At 43.8% G+C, this 22,304-nt stretch overlaps 1 protein-coding gene across 3 annotated transcripts in view; it reads left to right on the top strand.

Annotated features, from left to right (window-relative positions):
• LOC126253436 (proton-coupled amino acid transporter-like protein CG1139) overlaps positions 1–21,560 on the top strand; it is a 245,305-nt gene extending 223,745 nt beyond the window's left edge. For all 3 annotated transcript variants that reach the window (XM_049954779.1, XM_049954780.1, XM_049954778.1), the window contains 5 exons: positions 753–837; positions 3,725–4,006; positions 10,166–10,344; positions 12,084–12,253; positions 19,816–21,560. In XM_049954779.1, the coding sequence (XP_049810736.1) occupies positions 753–837; positions 3,725–4,006; positions 10,166–10,344; positions 12,084–12,253; positions 19,816–20,045 (946 nt within the window). In that variant the 3' untranslated portion in view covers positions 20,046–21,560. The remainder of the gene's footprint in view (positions 1–752; positions 838–3,724; positions 4,007–10,165; positions 10,345–12,083; positions 12,254–19,815) is intronic.
• Positions 21,561–22,304: the final 744 nt, after the last annotated feature.

The following is a 22,304-nucleotide window of genomic DNA, read 5'->3' as shown; positions in this document are numbered from 1 at the left end:
AACTTGTCCTGAGACCAGAAACCAAATAACAAACACCTGCACGTCATTTATTTTTCATATTCTGCCGATTACAACGCCATGTGGTGGTAAAATTTTCGGTGTTTTTTTTCTTTTCCTTTTTTTTAAATTCCGTAACGTTTTTCCCTTCTTTGACAATATTCCGTTCAAATCTGACGTCATTCTGAGCACTGGTATTATTTTTTCAGTGTTTTGAAACAGCAACATAAGGAAAAGCATCCTTTACATAAGAGAGCCAGTGTTTAAGTCACTCACTGTACCACATCATTTTCTCAGGATCTGCTAAATCCCCGTCACTGTGGGAGATTCTCTGTACAGTTTAGAAGTTGTACGGAGAAGCCAATGGTTAAAAATATTTTACATATGTCCGTGAGACGAGTAGAAATAATGTATGCGATATAACACTGTCTTAGTTCAACACAGAAGCTCAGTTTTTCGCAAGTGATCAAGCAATTGACAGCGCAGCAGTTTTGACGAAATCTCACAGTAATATAAAGCCCTAGGTCCCACGTTCGAGTCCCGGTCGGGGCACACATTTTTCAACTGTCCCCCTTGATATTTATCAACGCCTGTAAGCAGCGAAAGATCTAGATTTTATTATAAGAATTGTTTTGTGTTTCAGTCATTCCGCCAATCGTGAATTAAAGTAGCGCATGAATAACAAGCGCATTGCTGTCCTTAAATAGGGCTGCACGTTACTGTGAACGCCTCTGACCACGCCCTCTCTGTTACAGCAACGCGGTGGACGTGCTACTGCTGGCGACCTACTACAGCATGGTCTGCGTCTACATCGTCTTCATCGCCACGTCGCTGCGACAGGTAAGCAGGACACTGGATTAGCCCCACGTTCGCCTCTTGGAGCTTCTCGGACACGTACAGTTGAGGCTACGTGACGTCTTTGCACAAAGGCCACCACAAGTGTGACACCTGTATTCCGCTCTCGTGCCGGAGACCGCAGGCCCACGAAGTGCATTTGGGCATCACGCTCAGCAGTCACAATCAACCACAGAGTGACGACTACCAATTACTGTCTCTGGATGGCAACGGTACAGAGAGGATATTCGTTCAAAATTTTGTCGACTGGTGGACTGAAGAACATGACAGTTCCGGGAACGAATAATGTTACTATTTGTGTGGTCATCAACTTCTGTCTCCGCTGTGGTCTGTTGGTGCATTTGACAGTGACAGCAGTTGATATTACCTGATGAAATGCAGTAGAATCACACAGAACACATGCAAGTATTTGACGCACTTTCTATTATTCAGGTCACTGCAAGTGTTTCATTAGCGGAAAACGAGAGATGTTTGTTAATAAGGCAATTCTTTGTTGGTAACTTGTTGGTACATACAATGAGAGCACGAAATGAAACAATATTTAGCAGAGGTCTTGTTATTTATAGAGAAATGGAACATGGTTATTCCTGCCGTAGAAAGAGCACACCACCACATAAGGGCGTAGACACAACCAAGTGCTGAATATTAACGAACTATCAGTTTCTATATCTTCATGCGTAGTACGACCTGTCAGCAGCAGGAATACTCGCTGTCACTACATGTGGCTTTTTTCTGTTTCCACTGCTTCTGCAGCACTGAAGACTGTCATCCGAACGTTGGGATACGGTACTGTTTTAACGCTAACGTTTGTTACCTGTATTTTTCCACCCAAGGTCCGATTACACTATCGAGAAACCGGCCGAGTATAACCTTGGAATAAATGATTATTAACAGCTAATGCTGTTTCCGCAAGTTTTTAGAAAATGTTAATAATTGTTTAAAGAAAAATTTTGTAACTTGTACTATAAGGTAGTTACAAAGAACTCAAACTGGCATTGAAGAATGAATTTATCCTTTCCGATCGAAGGCCGTACAGACCAGAACTGGCGTGACAATCAAGCAAAACTGCCGAGAGTATTGAGCCAATCATACCACTGATGCACCAGGCTGTAAATATGTGTGTGGTAGAACACTGTCTCCTGCTGTGTGAAGAAGTTTGCAACTACCTGTTGCACACCTTCGCACAACAGGAATCGCCGACCCATGAAGGCCTTTTCTAGAGGACCAAAGGGGTGATAATCACGTGGGGGTAGATCAGGATTATAGGGTGGGGGCTCGAACGTCTACCACTTGAGTTGGCGTAACTTGCCAGATCGACAGACAGCTTTTGCCGAATTTCGATAATCAGAGAACTTGACGCACCGTTCCACAATGACCTTCTTTGGCAGACATGCTACCACATGCACTTTTCTCATTCTCCAGTGGATGTCTACCGGTGTTTGTTCTTCGGTAGCCAAGAAAAGAATAACAGCACGTTTTGGCCCACCCTTTTGACGGCAAATTTGTATGTCAGTCTTGTGATTCCACTTCTTGCGCTGCCATTCGTGAACGGTATCCGAAGGCGTGTTTTACAACAGGATAACGCTCGTCACAAAACGCTTTTGTAAACCGACATGTTCTACAGAATGTCAACATGTTACCTTGGCTTTCTCGATAACTAGCAAATATGGGACATCGTCAGACGACAACTCGAGCGTTATCCACAACCAGCATTAATCGTCCCTGTATTGACGAACGAAATGCACCACGCATGGAACTCCATCCTACAAAATGACATTCGGCACCTGTACAACGCAATGTACATTGTTTTATGCTTGCACTCAAAACGTTCTGGCGGTCACAATGGTTATAAAGGTGCTAGCGTTTCATATCTGCACCAGGTCGTATCGTGCAGCCGCGTGGGATAGCCACGCTGTCAGAGGCTCCGTGTCACGGTCCACGCGGCTCCTTCCGTTGGAGGTTCGAGTCGTCACTCTAGCATGGGAGTGTGCGTTGTCCTTAGCATAATTCAGTGTAAGTTAGATTACGTAGTGTGTAAGCTTAGGGACCGATGACCTCAGCAGTCTGGTCCCATAAGATCTTACCACAAATTTCCAAATTTTCGGTTCAGCTTATATTTACCAATGATCTTGCAATGTCAGTCACTTAAATATGTTACCTAGCGAAATGCATTACTGAAATTTAATTGATGATGATGATGCTGCGCGGGATTAGCCGAGCGATCTAAGGCGCTGCAGTCCTGGACTCTGCGGCTGGTCCCGGTGGAGGTTCGAGTCCTCCCTCGGGCATGGGTGTGTGTGTGTTTGTACTTAGGATAATTTAGGTTAAGTAGTGTGTAAGGTGTAAGCTTAGGGACTGATGACCTTAGTAGTTAGATTTCACACACATTTGAAAATTTTTGATGATGATGATGATGATGAGGTCCCATACTCTGAGGAGCGGAGGGGACGATGCAGGAGACCCGTACCGCCTACTAGGCAAGGTCATAGCGGAGGTGGTTTGCCATTGCCTCAACATTAATTATTTTTTGGAGTTGCAATTATTTCAAATTCAAATGTGTGTGAAATCTTATGGGACTTAACTTCTAAGGTCATCAATCCCTAAGCTTGCACACTACTTAACCTAAATTATCCAAAGGACAAACACACTCAACCATGCCCGAGGGAGGACTCGAACCTCCGCCGGGACCAACCGCACAGTCAATGACTGCATCGCGGTAGACCGCTCGGCTAATTCCGCGCGGCTGCAATTATTTCCATCGGTATATTTATTATCTGTATGATAAATAAAATTGTAATAGCAATTGAGGAAGCGTGGCTGTGGTTTCAGGTATCAAACTTGAGAGCGACGCAAGTGTTCGCTGTGCCCGCAGGTGCTGGTCTTCTACTTCCCGGAGGACGCCAACTTCGACGTGCGGCTGTATATCGTGGCGACGGCGCCGCTGCTGCTGCCGCTGTGCATGATCCGGCAGCTCAAGTTCCTGGCGCCGTTCTCGGCCGTCGCCAACCTGCTCATCTGCGTCAGCTTCGCCATCACGCTGTACTACATCTTCACAGACCTGCCGCCGCTCTCCAGCCGCGACTCCTTCTCCAGCATCGGCCAGCTGCCGCTCTTCTTCAGCACCGTCATCTTCGCTGTCGAGGGCATCGGCGTGGTGAGTTGCGCGAACCAGGGCCGCACACTGCAGCTTGCATCGAAATGCCGATCGTCCTGTCCTGTCGGATTAGAATTACCAAGATCGCTTTGGCAACACTGGAGAGAGTCTCTGAAAGGCTCCCCCTCGCCTTTGACATGTTGTTGTTGTTGTTGAGGTCTTCAGTCCTGAGACTGGTTTGATGCAAATGGTTCAAATGGCTCTGAGCACTATGCGACTTAACTTCTGAGGTCATCAGTCGCCTAGAACTTAGAAGTAATTAAACCTAACTAACCTAAGGACATCACACACATACATGCCCGAGGCAGGATTCGAACCTGCGACCGTAGCGGCCGCTCGGTTCCAGACTGTATGTTTGATGCAGCTCTCCATGCTACTCTATCCTGTGCAAGCTTCTTCATCTCCCAGTACCTACTGCAGCCTACATCCTTCTGAATCTGCTTAGTGTATTCATCTCTTGGTCTCCCTCTACGATTTTTACCCTCCACGCTGCCCTCCAGTACTAAATTGGTGATCCCTCGATGCCTCAGAACATGTCCTACCAACCGATCCCTTCTTCTAGTCAAGTTGTGCCACAAACTCCTCCCCAATTCTATTCAATACCTCCTCATTAGTTATGAGATCTACCCATCTAATCTTCAGCATTCTTCTGTAGCAGCACATTTCGAAAGCTTCTATTGTCTTCTTGTCCAAACCATTTATCGTTTCACTTCCATACATGGCTACACTCCATACAAATACTTTCAGAAACGACTTCCTGACACTTAAATCAATACTCGATGTTAACAAATTTCTCTTCTTCAGAAACGCTTTCCTTGCCATTGCCAGTCTACATTTTATATCCTCTCTACTTCGACCATCATCAGTTATTTTGCTCCCCAAATAGCAAAACTCCTTTACTACTTTAAGTGTCTCGTTTCTTAATCTAATTCCCTCAACATCACCCGACTTAATTCGACTACATTCCATTATCCTCGTTTTGCTTTTGTTGATGTTCATCTTATATCCTCCTTTCAAGACACTGTCCATTCCGTTTAACTGCTCTTCCAAGTCCTTTGCTGTCTCTGACAGAATTACAATGTCATCGGTGAACCTCAAAGTTTTTATTTCTTCCCCATGGATTTTAATACCTACTCCGAACTTTTCTTTCGTTTCCTTTACTGCTTGCTCAGTATACAGATTGAATAGCATCTGGGAGAGGCTACAACCCTGTCTCACTCCGTTCCCAACCCTTTCATGCCCCTCGACTCTTATAATTGCCATCTGGTTTCTGTACAAATTGTAAATAGCCTTTCGCTCCCTGTATTTTACCCCTGCCACCTTCAGAATTTGAAAGAGAGTATTCCAGTCAACATTGTGAAAAGCTTTCTCTAAGTCTACAAATGCTAGAAACGTAGGTTTGCCTTTCCTTAATCTTTCTTCTAAGATAAGTCGTAGGGTCAGTATTGCCTCACGTGTTCCAACATTTCTACGGAATCCAAACTGATCTTCCCCGACGTCGGCTTCTACCAGTTTTTCCATTCGTCTGTAAAGAATTCACGTTAGTATTTTGCAGCTTTTGACATACGCTTTTAAAATTGCAACACTAGGAAGTACAACAAATAATGAAATTTAAACGATGTCGTCGGAAGAATACATTACGATATTTTAACAATGTATGAAAAGATAAATTGCCACTTACCGTAAAGAAGACACGTTAAGTTGAAGACAGGCCCAAGTAAAAGACACTCACACAAAGATTTTGTCCACAGCATTCATAAGCAAAAGAGAAACAGAGAAACACACCCCATTCATACACTCAAGGAAGCACAGCTCAGGAAAACATGACCGCCAACTCCGGCATCTCAGGGCAGAATGCAGCTGTCACGTGGGATGGTAGCAGCAGTCTTGAAGGGGTGGGAAGGGGAAGAACTAATAATGTATGGGAGGGGGGGGGGGGCAGATGAACTCTGTCTGGCAGAATGTGTAGGGACGAAAATGACAACCAGCACAGCAATCAAGACGTTGTGGGGCAGGTAGTTGGGGAAAAAAGAAGTGAAAATGTGAGGAAGGTCGGATGCGTTGGGAGAGTTGCCATATAAAGAGGCTGTGAGACGAGAATGGTGTGGGGCAGTACGTTACCATAGATTGTGGCCGGGATAGTTACGGGAGCAAAGAATGTGTTGTAAGGATAACTCCCATTTGCACAGTTCAGAAAAGTTGGTGGTGGAGGAGAGGATCCTGGGGCTCAGGTAGTGAAGGAGTCATTGAAATCAGGTGTATCAGGCTCAGCTCCACGTTGTGCCACAGGTTGGTCTACTTTGCTCTTGGCCACAGTTTGGCAGTGGCTGTTCACCTTGATGGTCAGCTGCTTGGTAGTCATACAATTATAAAAATCTGTGCAACCATTGCAGCAGAGCTGGTAAATACATGGCTACTTTCACAGATGGCCTGGCCCCTGTTGGGGTAGGATAAACCAGTTGGACTGGAATAGGAAGTGCTGATTGGGTGGATTGGACAGATTTTGCATTTGGGTCTTCCACAGGGATATGACACTTGTGGCAAGGGGTTGGTAATGGGAGTGGAATTGGGGATGGGTTCGGATGATGTGCAGTTTCCTCTGTTTCCACCCCCCTCCCTCCACCCATACACTGTTATTCCTCCCCCTTCCCCACCCCCTCCAGACTGCTGCTGCCATCCAGCTTGGTAGTTGCATTTTGGTCTGAACTGCCAGAATAGGCGGTCATGTGTAAATGAGGTGTGCTTGTTTGTGTGTATGAATGGTGTGTGTTTCTCTGTTTATCTTTTGATGATGAAAGCTACAACGTTTTGTGTAAGCGTCTTTTAATTGTGCCTGTCTGCAACTTGGTGTGTCTTTTTTATGGTACGTAGCAGTCTATCTTTTCCTACATTGTTGATATTTGTATGTGGAATTTCCATTGTTTCATTATGATATTTTAAATCATTTGGGAGTATACGGGACGAATATTTCAGTGCACAGAGGTGCCGTCTCTGGCTGCAACAATGATTTCAACTAGACTGTGCATCGAGTCTAACTGACTTTATATGACAGACGAGTATGTCATTCCATGTTAAATCAGTTATATGCCAGGCTTCATGAGTGGTAGTAGCTGCCGGTTGGTGGCGTTTGTTTGTAAAGGTTAATCTTGATCGCACAAATTTTACAATTCACAACTGGCAGTTTCGGCTACTGTTATCTTCAGGTCTGTTACAAATATAAAAACAGTGCTGTAACCAACAAAGTTCAGCTGGATGAAGCAAAATCAATAACACGCCTATTGATATAAAAGAAAAATATTTACGTGATCCGCATGGTCCGCCACGGGAAAAGAAGGACTTCGTACAGAGAAGCAATAAAGCGACACCATAGAGATTCCACTCTGAATGTGTCATCGATTATCAAGATTTTAATTAACAGTCACTGTTTTGTTAATTACCTTACAAATATAGTTATGGTTTCGATTTGTAGATGTGTTGTTACTTTTAAACTTTCTATTCTGCCTTTTACACAATTGTGTGTTATTTACTTTGCAAGGCTAGGAGCTTCGCATTATTACTCTTTACATGTTTTATGTGGATTTTGAGTACGGATCTATCTCCCATACTGTGTGGCAGTTCGTGTTTCTTTCTCGAACGGCGTTTTCCCATATGAAGTAATTTTAATTAATGACTGTGCATATTGCATTTTAACTATGGGTTTTACGATATTGGCTACTCATGTACATTACCTATAATGTTCTCTACTGGCCTCAGTTACTTGTATAAATACTGGACGCATACAGGCCATCATCAGCGTTTACTATGTACCTACATATATAGATTTTGATGTTGATACCGACATCAGAATATTTTATACGATATTTGTCTGGTACGCATGGTTGTCAATCGTGTAAATATTTTTTTTTCTTATTTATCACTAGGCCTGTTATATGTTTTGTTTCAGCTAACTGAACTTAGTTGGTTACACCATTTTTTGTGTTTGTAACAGATCTGAAGATGGCATTAGCCGAAACCGGCATTTTTAATGGTAAAATTTGTGTGATCGAGACGGAGATTCACAAATAATGTAGACTCATTTACAGACATTATGAGCTCAATTTACAAGGTTGGTTGCGTGTCAGTATCTCGAAAACCCATGAGCTGGTGTTTTCAGTGGGAGAGAGTCTGGAGAAAGTACGTTCAATGCAACAATCGAGTACCATCTGTTTACAGGCAGTTCAGAGCGCTGCCTTGTAGTAAGTAGTTAACTTCAACAAGACAGCAAAGACTGGGAACCACCACTGGTCTATGTGACATGTGGTGAAGGTGTTAATACAGTAGCCTTTTCTCAGATTAAATAATTGATGATGGTCTTCGATAACTTACATCATACACTCTGATCGCATTAACATCCATAGTACTGTAGTATTACTGGATCATATGGCAGGTAATGTATTTCAACTGAGGCAGGAGATGAAGACAGTATTATACAAGTGAAAAAGGACATAGATGAAGATAAGACGGGAGGTATGACACTGCGACAAGAATGTGACAGAGCACTGACAGACGTAAATCAAAGCAAGGCTTCTGGAGTAGATGACATTTCGTCCTAACTACTGACAGTATTGGGGAAGCCAGCCATGATAAAACTATTCCATCTGTTGTGCAAAGTGCACGAAACAGGTGAAATAACCCCAGACTTCAATTCCAGTTCTAAAGAAAGCAGGTCCTGACTGACTGTGAATATTAACGAACTGTTGGTTTAATGAGTGATGGTTGCAAAATACTAACAAGAATTCTGTACAGAAGAAAGGAAAAGCTGGTAGAAGCCGACCTCAGGAAAGATCTGACTGGATTCCGGAGAAATGTAGGAACACGCAGGGTAATACTGACAATACAACTTCTCTTAGAGGATCGGTTAAGGAAAGGCAAGTCTATGTTTATAGAATTTGTTGACGTACAGATAGCTTTTGACAATGCTGGCAGGAATGTTCTCTTTGAAATTCTGAAGGTATCAAGGGTAAAATACAGGGATTGAAAGACTGTTTACAACTTTTATAGAAATAAGACAGCAGCTATAAGAGTGAAAGGTCATGAAAGGGACTAGGTGATTGAGAAAGGAGTGAGACAAGGTTGTAGCCTATTTCTGATGTTGTTCAATCTATACATTGAGCAAGGAGTAAAGGAAAGAAAGAAAAATTTGGAGTATGGATTAAATTTCAGGGAGAAGAGTTCAAAAGCTTGAGGTTTGACGATATCATAATAATTGTGTCAGGTACAGTAAAGGAATGCAATGGACACTGCCTTGAAAGGAGAATGTAAGATTAACATTGCTTAGTATGCTCTGCCATGCGAAAGCCGTAGATGCTTTTGGATAAACGGTAGGCTTGGTTCAAATGGCTCTGAGCACTATGGGACTCAACTGCTGAGGTCATTAGTCCCCTAGAACTTAGAACTAGTTAAACCTAACTAACCTAAGGACATCACAAACATCCATGCCCGAGGCAGGATTCGAACCTGCGACCGTAGCGGTCTTGCGGTTCCAGACTGCAGCGCCTTTAACCGCACGGCCACTTCGGCCGGCCCAAATAAACGGTAGAATCAACTTTCCTTTTAGTTTATTGTTGTATCACAACGCTATCGATGTTGTGGTCATCTCTCTGCCGTGTTTTGCTGAGGCAACTGCTCGGCCTATCAGAGTTTGGACGAGCTCACGTTATACAGACCAGAGTGTGTAGGCTTAAGTAAACTTGTTTATTCCATGAATAGAAACAAGATTTTTCAAATGGTGGGAACTGGAAGTGAAGTGTAAGTAGTCTGGTTTATTGATATCCAAACAAGTCACCTTTCCATTCTGGAAAAAATCTTTTTGTGTTTTGCACACCTGCATATATACAAAGCGGCCACTGCAATCTACCGTATGGCTAAAGGGCTGTACAGCAACAGCTTGACAGGAGCAAATGAGTGAATAGGACACGTGACTACTACGATTGGGTATCGCGAATTGGAGGCCCACTTCAGTGGTTATGGAATCTACTTAGAATCTGTCCAGCAGCCTCACCCTTTAACAATCTAATTAGACCACGGTTTGCAGATTGTGTTTTAGTTGGCTTCTCGCTGCACTCAGACACTCCAAAGCAAAGGATTTCTGTGCTGACAGCTTGGCCTACAACTGTGCAGGTGCTGCCAGTGGAGAACAGCATGAGGAACCCGACGCATTTCCTGGGCTGCCCAGGAGTTCTCAACATCGCCATGGGCATCGTCATCGGTCTCTACGCCGTCATCGGCTTCTTTGGATACCTGAAATACGGAGACGAGACTGAGGGCAGCATCACACTAAATTTGCCATCAGCAGAACCGTAAGAAGCCATATATATTTTCTCATCTCTAGTTCTCCATCTGTATTTCCCTTCACCACATACTTAATTTGTCTTTATATGCACTGTCATTTGCCTTCTACCTTTCAGTTCTCAGTTTTCTCCCACGAACAGATATTTTCTCCTCTTTATTCGAGTAATGTTAGTGTAGACTGGTACTCTTACCTTCTATTTCCTTGCATGTTATTACAGGATATATATATATATATATGTGTGTGTGTGTGTGTGTGTTTTCCAGGATGTTAGGTTGAATTGTTAGTACAAAGGGTGATCAAAAAGTTTCTGTTAGAAGCCCATGCAATCCATGATCGGTATGTCAATCAGGCAAAATCGCCATGGCATTGACCAACCAGTTTTGAGATACCCGTTTGGTAAACCACCGTGTGCTGCTGCGTGAAGAAGAAGAACTGTGTTCCACACGTCCTCCTCTGACGGCAATCGTCGACCCCATTGAGTTGGCATAACTTCTGCGTTACGGCATTTTACCATAACGTACGTTATCAGGAAGCAACAGCCCCCTTGTCGCATCATTCCGCAACGCTGGTTTTCGACAGACATGTTGCCCCATGCACGTTCTTCATGCTCCGATTTATACCCACTGGTGTTTGTCCTTCGATAGCTAAGAAAAGAATAACAGCACATTGATCCTGATTGGACTCGTTTTGTAATAACGTCGCCATAGTCCACGTTTCAACGTTTGCCGCGTGCACGTCGGACAGACACGAAATCCGCATTAACCCATTGGCTACATGACGGTGCTCATATACCCGTATCGGAATCGCGCTACGTCGCATGTACGCTACAGCAACTCTCTCAGACGGAATCTTTCCGAGCGCCCCTTACATCATGAGTCTATAATTAGATCTATTTTCTTAAAATCAAAGAAGGGAACGGCAGTACAGGACGTATTTAGGGGAATTTCGGTATGCGAGTTTCGCAGTTTCGTCAGACTCGTTATCACCTGTTAATTGTTTATTTTTTTGACATGCGGTTCCGCATCGTTAGCAGATGATGGTACATGGATAATGGAAGAGAAACAGATAACAAATTTGTTTGTAACACGAATCAGAGATGCCCAATGAGAATATTACTATTTCATCGAGTCTGAAAATTTTATACGGCATGAAGTCGTGTACGGTAACGAACGTACAACGCGGCAATTTTAGCGTCGTGAAAATAAATAAATAAATAAATAAATAAATTCTGAAGACTGGACGAGGGAAAGAGTGAAAAGCAGTGATAGTTAAAGAATGAGGGGAAAAGGTAGAAAGGAGCATGTGGATGGGGGAAAGTATAATAGCGGAAAGTATTTGATGACTTTGAGGGGAAGGGAAAAAGCTGAAGGGCGTAGAGGGAAAGGTGAAGAGAGGAGATTGAAGGAATTGGGTTCCAGCAAAACGTAGATTCAAGAAATGACACTCATAATCTCTTGCAAAAAAAAAAAAAAAAAAAAAAAAAAAAATAAAAATAAAAAAATAAAATCTTTTGGTTTAGGCTCCTCCGAGAGAAAATCAAGTCAATTTGGTTTCCAGATACTTTGTCAGCTGCTGAAAAATATTCTGGCTGAATGTGAGGTCACATACCGCCTCTAACACTACTTCATCATAGAAATTTGTACTAAGGCTTCCACAGCAGAACGTGAAGTCGCGGCTAACAATGGCGCATGTGTGTAATGTTGCGTTGTGATTTATGACTAATGCTGGTGCTGTGTGTGCGTGCAGGCTGGCGCAAGCCGTCAAAGTGCTGATCGCCGTGGCCACCATCTTCTCGTACGGGCTGCAGTTCTACGTGCCAACCGAGATCGTTATGAGGCGGATGAAGCCGCGTCTGCCGCACGCGTGGGCCAATCCCGCCGAGTTCGGCTACCGCTTCCTCACAGTCATGCTCACAGGTGAGTCTGCAATAGCATGGACACCGTACGATCATCAGTCTGGCACCGACTTCCAATTATTTCTATAGTGCACTGAGTTTGCCCGATATACCGGTGTTGGTTACTCCTATTTTGAGTAAGCTCCCTTAAATTCTTCCACCACTGCCGTGCAGTTAGTCCTGGACGCCGCAGAACATGCTCCACCAACCTCTTATTCCTTCATGATATTTTTCCGTCTCTCTGTAGACCTGTCTGCAGTATTTTCCCTGACCAAAAAATTTGAAAACTCCAGTTTTAACAAGTTTAGTGTGCCAAAAATTAATAGAAACCAACGACGTCAGCCGCATTTGGTCTCTGAAATAAATCCAAAGACGACAGAAGGAACTTTTTGCCGGGACCTTGACTCGAACCAGGATTTCCAACTTAACGCTTGGGGTTGCCTTAACCGGGTCGGCTATCCTAGGTTGCTTCCCATCCGGTCCACACTCGCACCCCGTAGTACGCAAGAAGCATCACTGTCCATTCTCCTGCTGGCAGCTCACCCTGATTCCCAAAGGAATTCGGACCTAATGTACATCGCTCTGAAACAACTGTAAGAGCCGTCACGGTCACAGACATGAAGACCTGCACTCGTGTGTCCTTATATACGTGTACATATCTTCATGCGACGGCTCTTACAGATGTTTCAGAACGGATGCACATTGCGTACGAACTCCTGTGGGAATCGGGTGGGCTGCCAGCAGGAGGGGAATGGGCAGGGAAGCTTCTTACGAACGACAGGACGGGAATTTGGGTCGGACGGAGAGCGTGCCAAGACAGCCGATACGGTCAAGGAGACCGCCCCACATTAAGTGGGGAATCCGGGCTCGAGTCTCGTTTCGGTACAAGTTGTCACCTGTCGTCTTTGGATTTATTTCAAAGCCCAAATATGGCGCTGATGTCACTGGTTTCTCGTAATTCATGTAATTAACAGGCAATGTTTCATACAGTGGCGTCTGTTCTGCCGGACACGTCCGATACAACAGACACGATGCATATACACGGCGTTACAAAATGAATGTACGGGTTCTAAGGCTTTGTAGTGTTTATTAATTCAACTTATAGTTATAAATAATACATCAAATGAAAGAGCAGCTGAAACAGTTTTTCTTACAAGTGTTCACTTAGATGAAATGTCAAGTCATCACCGAAGACGACAAAATCCAGAATAACTTCATCGTCATGCAGCAACGATTCGTTTGCAAAGCTGACATATAAAACGTACGCTGTAGGATTTTTGCAGCTTGTAACAACTGCAGACGATAAGGACGTAATTGTAAGCGTCTTCTTTAAGGTCTCCACAGAGACATCACTGGAAATGCTAATTCATGACTAGCTATCCGAACTAATTTCTTGGTGCTACGCGTGGAAGCCTCTCACTCATTCAGCACGCTCTTCAGTCACTCTTGGTCGTTCCACTCCCTTCCCTTTGCGTACAGGTATACAAAAAAAACTGAGTTGCTCTTTCATTTTATGTATTATTTATATTTGTAACGTGTGCATAATAAATGCTACAATTGAAACACCCTGTTGATATATATATATATATATATATATATATATATATATATATATATATATATATATATATATATATATGTGTGTGTGTGTGTGTCTGTCTGTCTTCTCCAGTTCTTACGTTACCCTTCATTTCTACTGTGCTCCGAGCGGCCAAGCCCACAAACTTCTTCTTGAGCCCTGAGCCCAATGTTTCACAATAACATCTCTTTTTAATACATAACCCATTTGTCTACGTCTTACGTAACCTTCATTTCTGCAATATTATATGACATTGCTTCTTACAAGTACTTAACGTTATCTCTTTCCTAATGTTATAGACTCCGTTTCGACGCTCTACATAAGCCTCTTCCCAGTGGTATTCCTTTATTTTTGTGTGTAATTACCCCAAGCTTAGAGAGAAATTTCCAAGTACTCTGTGATTTTCCATTTAAGTTGGACATAGTCATCCCAAAAAATTATCAGTAGTGTCTGTTCCTCTAGAAGTTTTACTAATGGTATGAACTCATGATGGCTTATGGTGTGCTTTTTTGAGCTACAGTGACCTAAGGGGTGATTATGTGGGAGGGAGAATTTGAGAACTACACTTATATAGGGACAACCTTATAGTTGTAAAATAGCGTGATTAAAAAAACACTGACTGATTATAAAATTAGGGGTAAGTGAAAACTCATTAGTTTATCACACAGACAGGATACAGGAGATGTTGCGTGGTAAAAAAACAGTAAGGAAACTTTTGTTACATACTTTCACGTTTTTGGGCAAACACCGGTGAGGTCATACATCATTATCATCATTCGTGACATCTCAATGACCAGTCGCTGATGTGGTCAAACATTTTACAAATAAAGTACACAGCAAAAGACCACCAATGTTATTTATGTCGTCCAGACACGTTACAAGGTCCTCATTCTGTTATCTACACGTGAACTGTCGTATCCATCATTGAAATGTATGTCGCGAGATAGTGCTTTTGGCACGTGTTGCGCCTGTGTTGCTTAATACCAGAAGATGAAGCCTTCCAAAGTGTTTCCAGTGACATGTGTGACATATGACTGAGCTTCACAAAATAGCCATATCATCATCATCTAGACGTTTGTGATGCGATGTTCACTTGACGATAAGGAATAAAATCTCTCGAAAGAGTGCGGATAAGGCAAATAATTTTGGCGTTTGACCGATAATTTAGTTATTGCCAGTCAAACGTTTCAGTGCATTTTATACCCGAACACATTAGGCATTTTTGTAATAACTATTTGAAAGAAATTTCCGCTATTTGACTGTAATTTACTATTCAATTATTTCACACAGTCATGATTTCGGCTTTGTAGCCATTCTTATATGCAAGTTGAAATGTCACAAAATGTCCTATGTGACTAACATTTTGTGTCATTCCAACATGCACTTTAGAATGGCTACAAAACCGAAATCATGACTGTTTGAAATAAATTAGTAGTATTTTGTAGTCAAATGGAGGAACATCTTTCGAAAAGTTCTATATGACTATGGTCCCCCACGAAGGAAAAGTCAGTTTGTAATAAAATTTCGCTTGTGGAACATCAGTTTGAGTATGAAGTTTCTCAAGTACCTTAACACTGCCAATGACAGCTTACATAAAACAATATTACACAAATAGTTGCCTAAGCAGGAACTGAGGAAAGAAAACTACTTGACTAATCTACAGAACACAAATATACATTGTTATAGTTACAGTATTTACTGGTCATCAGACGTTAATACAACTTGTGTTGCATGTTAGTTTTCTTCAGGCAGCTACCATAAACATAAGAAATTTATGAAATGGCAACAGTTACAACGTTGACTATAACTGTTGTTTATTTTTCGTTATTGGTGCAGCGTAGTATGTAGCTACGGTCCAGTCCAGGCAGCTACCGCCCCAATGACAGTGTCCCAACAGCTGAAATTGACCAATATCTGAGAATAAAGAATAGTTGCAGTGAACGGCGGAAATGTTGTCGTTTTTTAAATCGTTGAATCCGAGCACCTGGGAAAAAAAGTTACGTCGACAGCAAAATAATGGAAGTAGAAGGAGCCGACTCTTGGAGTTCCAGAGGTTCAGCGTCTTCCACTCGACGCGAATCTGTGACAGGTGACCAAGTTCAGAATCTTCCACTGACGCAGCACAGGTTTCCTGTGAGAATGTCTTCAGAGTCTGTTAACTGTCACCTAGCACTACCGACTAAAACCCTTGGCTGTAAGGAAGGTTGAGAGGACGTATTAGGCAGAGTAGAGTGGAACGAAGCGTTTGAATGGGAGTGCAACGGCAGTGGCGGGTACAGGACGCTGGCGTAGAGGTGGCTGCCCCACAAGAAACTGGCTTTGTGGGATTTTACTGACCACATTTCCAAAGCGGATTTCGGTTCACCAGTCGGTCCTGTAGGCGAAATATTTCGATCTGCGTTTCATTGTCTTCCTTTTTACCGTCTTGCTCGTGGTGTTCCTTTCGTGGCGAATCGAATTGGTTCATCGTTCCTGTGATTTTTGTTAATTTTGATTGACATTTGTGACATGACGAAGCTCGCTGGCAGTATTGTGAGGCAGATCTATCTCTTCAGTACAATGTATGAGTGGTCTACAAACTTTTGCTTTACATATTTCTCGTAACAGACGGTATATGTGTGGTTAGCCCACCTTGGAGCTTAGACGGACTATCTCATTCAACAATTCCGAAGTGTTAGTTGGAATCTAATGATAGTTTCACAGGCGGTTCCTCAATCCACGCATCCAGTAGGGCTGTCAGTTTATAAAGCTGAATTTTAGTTTTGGATATAACCATTCACCGGCAGTACTAGCAATGGAGGGTACGCAAAGCGTGTCGGGGAACCTAGAAAACATTGCAGTCATTGTAGTAATGTGGATAAGAAACGATTCATCTGTCGTCTAGGTGGGCATCATCATTGAATTTCTAGCCAAGGATGGAAGCATTTCCGAAACTACTACGTTTGTAAACTGTTCGCCTGCCGCAGTGGTTAAAGAATGCTGTTCATGGCAATTGGTGCTATCGAAAACCGTACTGCACCATGGGACATAGATGGGAGGGTTGAACGACGGCAGCGGAGATGTGCACGAGGGAATGCATGCGCAACTGCTGAGCGACTGACCACCCTAATGAATCAAGGGTCTGCGAACAGTGTCTCGTCAACGAATGTTTGACGAACGTTACTCTGGATGGGCCGCTGCAGCAAGCTTCTGGTTCATGTACCCACGCCGACTGCTGTTCACTGGCGACGAAAGCTCGAATTTGCACGCCAGTGCTGCAACTGGACGTGCACTGAGTGGCGGCAGGTGGCCTTCTCAGTTGAATCATGTTTTATGCTTCATCGGACAGATGAGGGTCGGCGTGTACAGCCTGAAACGTCTGAAAGCAAATACCCTGCAGTAGTTATGGTCTGGAAAAAGGTTTCGCGGCATTCACTGGCCTATCTCGTAATTCTAGAACGCAGAATTGTTCAACAACACCATGTGCATTTATCCTTGTCTACAGGACACGTTGTCTTCAGTCAGCAGGACAACGAAACGTGTCACGTAGCTCGCTGTTACGTGTGTGTTGGCCACCAATCTCGATCGGGACTTTCGCGCTGCGGATCTGGTATCAAGCGCACTGAAGTCGCCGTGGCCCCACATCCCTGTCGGTACCTTCCAAAACCTGATTGAGTCTCTTAATGCACGTCTCGCAGCAGTCCGCATCGCAAAAAATGGTTATTCAGATTTTTGACAGTTGGACACATTAATGTGAAGCGGCAGTTTATAAGTTAACTACTTTCTTTCTGTTGTGTTAGTTCTGAACATTAATGATTTATTCAGGTAGATACCTAAGTATTTTTTCATTGCTGATCAGTGGATATCTTGGTCAAGTATTTGGAGTGCTCTAATTATTAGTCCTCTCCTTTCTGTAAAAAGGTTTGAGACTCTTTCTATAAGGTTTTAGCTTCATTTTGTTGTCTTCTGGTCATAGTTCGACAATGTATACTTGTTGATGGTGTTACGACAGCGACCAGCCACAAATTTACTTTGAGTTCCTTTATTCAAAGGAAACCGTTACCGGTTTCGAATCGTTGCGATTCATCATCATCCTTTCAATAAAGGAACTCAAAGTAAATTTATGGCTGGTTGCTGACCTAACACCATCAACATTTGTCTTCAAAAACAGCCACGGTCTCCAACATGTCATCATATGACAAAATTGCATGATGTATACTTGGCTTTCTGCTCTGTTAATAAACTGAACCATGTTTCGTCCCGTCATAAGGAACACAGTGTCATTTGCGAATAAACTGCACAGACCGTGCTGTAGCGCCGGCAGGTCGTTAAAGTAAAGGTTGAATAGGATGAAAGAAATCACACATTTTTGAGGCACACATTCTTGCGGTGTTTTGACAGCGGATTTCCTCCCATCTACGAAGACGCAGAAATTTCTGTGTTGGAGGAGACCTACGCTTGTTCTAAAGGTATTGCAGTTTCCGTAGTTTACCTGGCGGCCGACTCGCATGGCCAGGACCGATGTGTAATAACTATTGCCACTTGTAACGAAGCAGCTGAACCCACGATGTTCACAGTCTCTGCCATCAAATGTCTTCTTTCATCAACGATAAAGGCACACTCTAAAATATAAAAAAAATGACGGATCACGAAGGAACTATCCGCTTGGGACGGATGTCGGTAGATGTGATGTACATGCACAGACAAAAAAATCGTTACAATTTCAGAAAAATTGGATGATTTATTCAAAAGAAAGAGCTTCAAAAATTGAACAACCGAATGACGCATTCGTCTACCTCTGGCTCTTATGCAAGTTATTCGTCTTGGCATTGACTGTTATAGAGTTGTTGGATGTCGTTCAGCTGGATTTCTTACCAAATTTCAATTGGAGCGTTAGATCGTGAAACTGCAGAGCTGGATGGAAAGCCGTCTCCATAGTGCTCCAAACGTTCCCAGTTGCAGAGAGATCGAGTGACATTTCCGGCCAAGATAGGGTCTGGCAAGTACGAAGACAAGCAGTAGAAACTCTTGCCGTGTGCAGGCGGGCGTTAGGTTGTGGAAATATATGGCCAGCATGGCTGACATTGAGGGCAACAAAACGGAACGTGAATGTTGTCGACGTACCCCTTGCTGTAATTGTGCCACGGATGACAACCAAAGGAGTCACGCTATGAAAAGAAATGCGCCACAGTGCTGGTTTCGGGCTGCATGGCGGGCCACAGACACGTTGGTATCCCACAGCTGTCCGGCGCTTCCCCTGTCATCAGGCCTCAATTCTAATCCAGTCAATGAGATTCCAGGCCGAAGACGCGTCTGGAGACGCGCCGGACATTGGTGGGATACCAGCCAGACTGTCGGCCATCATACAGCCCGGCATGGAGAAGTGATGGTCTATGGCGCCATTTCATTTCGTAGGTGGTCCCTTAGGGTATCATCCGCGGCTGCCTCAAAGAGTTTTATTGCGTGTCTTCGTCCTTGTCAAACTCTACATTGACCAGTATGGTCACTGATAACTCTCCGGAATTCAGATCATTTGCCGGCCGGTGTGGCCGAGTGGTTCTAGGCGCTTCAGTCTGGAACCGCGCGACCGCTGCGGCCACAGGTTCGAAATCTGCCTCGGGCATGTATGTGTGTGATGTCCTTAGGTTAGTTAGGTTTAAGTAGTTCTAAGTTCTATGGGACTGATGACCTCAGATGTTAAGTCCCATAGTGCTCAGAGCCATTTGAACCATTTTGAGAACAGCATTATGGACAGGATCCTCCAACCAGTTAGGAATGTTTGAGGATCTAACGAGGCAACGGGACAGTATTTGGCACGATATCCCTCAGGAAGACACCCGGAACTGTATGAATCAGTGACAAGCCAAATAACTGCTTGCGCAATGGCAAGATGTGGACCTATGCGTTACCGACTTGCTCAATTTCCATCCCATTCGGATATGTCCTTCTCTTTTTGTATTAGACTTACGATGACCTCCGAGGGAGGAGCAGTCTGATTTCGCTAACGGCAGCTGTTGTTGTGGCAGTGGCCGTGGCGGCGGCGGTGCCCGACCTCGGCCCCATCATCACGCTGGTGGGCGCCGTCTTCGCGTCGACGCTGGGGCTGCTGTGCCCGGCGGTGATCGACAGCGCCACCTTCTGGGAGACGGCGCGCTGGTGGCGGCACGCGCGCAACGCCTTCGTCTGCGTCTTCTCGCTGTTCGCGCTCGTCACCGGCGTCTACGCCAGCCTGCTCGACATCATCGACACCTACTGAGGCGCCGCTGCTCCACAGTTATCCTACCGCATCGCCCGGGGCGTCGACGCTTGTGTCACGCGGAAAGCACCGTCCACGTTCTCAACCACGGACAATAAAAAGCTGCTCACTTCCTCGTGAAGGAGTCGGCTGAAGTTTTACCTATTGCTAGTGAAAGCGATTGAGGCTCCAATTGTCTCGGTACATGCGTCTACATCGAAAACACCTGATATATTGCGGCACTTCGCAGTTAACTGTGCCGTCTGCCTTGCACAGGAGAACATAAGAAATCGATAAAAGTGTGAATGAAAATTTTAAGAGAGCGCCGTACGTACGTCTATTCGTGGCAGAGTCTGCACTACTGGCTGCTCAGAACAACGTTGTGAAGCTAATTCTTAATGGTAGTTCAACGAAAGTTAGCTGCAGACACTCTAGTTGTGTGAAAGTTTAGCAGTGCACATATGTGCAGCTTCCATTACGTGATACTGGTTCCACTGCAAGAGAGCTGGAGCTGTCTTTTGAGGAAATACAGAACGGAAATGGCAGCAATACTATGCACCAGCATTGGGTATTTGCCAATAAGAGTAGCAATTATTCTTACACCCTCAATGAAAAAATCTAATTGTTACATTGTCAAAAGGTAGCAGAAACTCTGAGTGTAAGACTGTTTACTGAATGCAACTCTTTGGTAGCCTTCATCTCTTCCTCCAGAGGGCCAACACCATCAACTGTCGAGTTACCGAACAAGAGAAACGCGGAAACACTGCTGCAGCAGTGCGTCAGGGAAAGTCAGATGGAAAGCCTTCCCGGTGCAACGACTCAATGCCTCATCTGACCACTCTCTTCGTTCGCACATGTTGTAACGTACGCTACAGTCCAGAAGCTTGTGTCACAATTGAGATAGTCAGCGATCTGATTTCGTGCGAACTTGCAAAAATGTAATTTTATTCATAATTTTCGTTATTTGGCAATAGGTGAAAAATTTCTAAATGTGCAGCCGGCCGCGGTGGTCTCGCGGTTCTAGGCGCGCAGTCCGGAACCGTGCGACTGCTGCGGTCGCATGTTCGAATCCTGCCTCGGGCATGGATGTGTGTGATGTCCTTAGGTTAGTTAGGTTTAAGTAGTTCTAAGTTCTAGGGGACTGATGACCACAGCAGTTGAGTCCCATAGTGCTCAGAGCCATTTGAACCATTTTTTTTCTAAATGTGCAGTATGTCAGAGCAGCACCAAGTACCGATAACGGAATAGACGTTCTCGTAACGCTGGAATCTGCCTAGCTGCTGCAGAGTAACAGTTTAGTACCTGATATCGAGTTTTACACATCAATAATTTGAATGCGTCGAACGTGATATCTTTAACGCTGTGTGTAAAACAATGAAAAATATGAGACTAACAAGAAACTGTGTCAGGACGTTTGAAAAGACGGATCTTAACTAACTGACTCGTCGGTAATGCCGAAAGAGCTTTGTACAGTATTAACTATATAACTATTTTTATACCTGTGATAATATTTTATAGTTACATTGACAATCCTAATAAAATTTTGTTGTTTATGCAATACTTATTTCTTAAGCAAAAACCCTGAAGATGTAGAGTGCTTTTCTCTGAGGTAAGAAAGAACCATTTGATCGAATAGCTCAAGAAATACTTGGATGACTTCACAGTCGGAAGACCAAATCTAACATGGCCAACTGATACTGAGTGTTAGCACGTAGTGCAAAAAGTATCATTTCGAACGAAACCAAATAAAAATTAAAACATTAGTTACTGCACTAACAGCCACAAAGAACATGAAAATATCAGAACCAAATCCATCTGAACACAGCATATGCACGCACACGCACACGCACGCACACACACACGCACACACACACGCACACGCACACACACACACACACACACACACACACACACACACACACACACATTCAGTTACACGAGAGAGGTCAGAATGTTTTCTGTAGTCTTCTCAAGTACACTATACGTCGATCATTCAATGATACATTGCACGAAATAAGTGACATGCTGATTACCACGTCCGCGCCGTTGAAGATGAAATTTGAAACTACCACTGCCACTGTTTAACTGTTTACAAATATTTTCAAATTGTCTGAAACTTATCGGTATCACCCCTTGGATTATTTTCGCAATCCAAAGTATTTCTTGCACCTTGGCCACAGTAATTCACCCACTCGTGGTGAAAAGTCTATTTCGCAAGAAACGGTGAGTCTTTAAGGTCATCATTCACCTCGGGGAAATTAGCAGTTGTACAGAGATTAT

The sequence above is a fragment of the Schistocerca nitens genome, chromosome 4 (genome assembly GCF_023898315.1).
Source record: "Schistocerca nitens isolate TAMUIC-IGC-003100 chromosome 4, iqSchNite1.1, whole genome shotgun sequence".
In the NCBI taxonomy this organism is placed as follows: domain Eukaryota; kingdom Metazoa; phylum Arthropoda; class Insecta; order Orthoptera; family Acrididae; genus Schistocerca; species Schistocerca nitens.
This window is presented reverse-complemented; position numbering and strand designations above follow the sequence as displayed.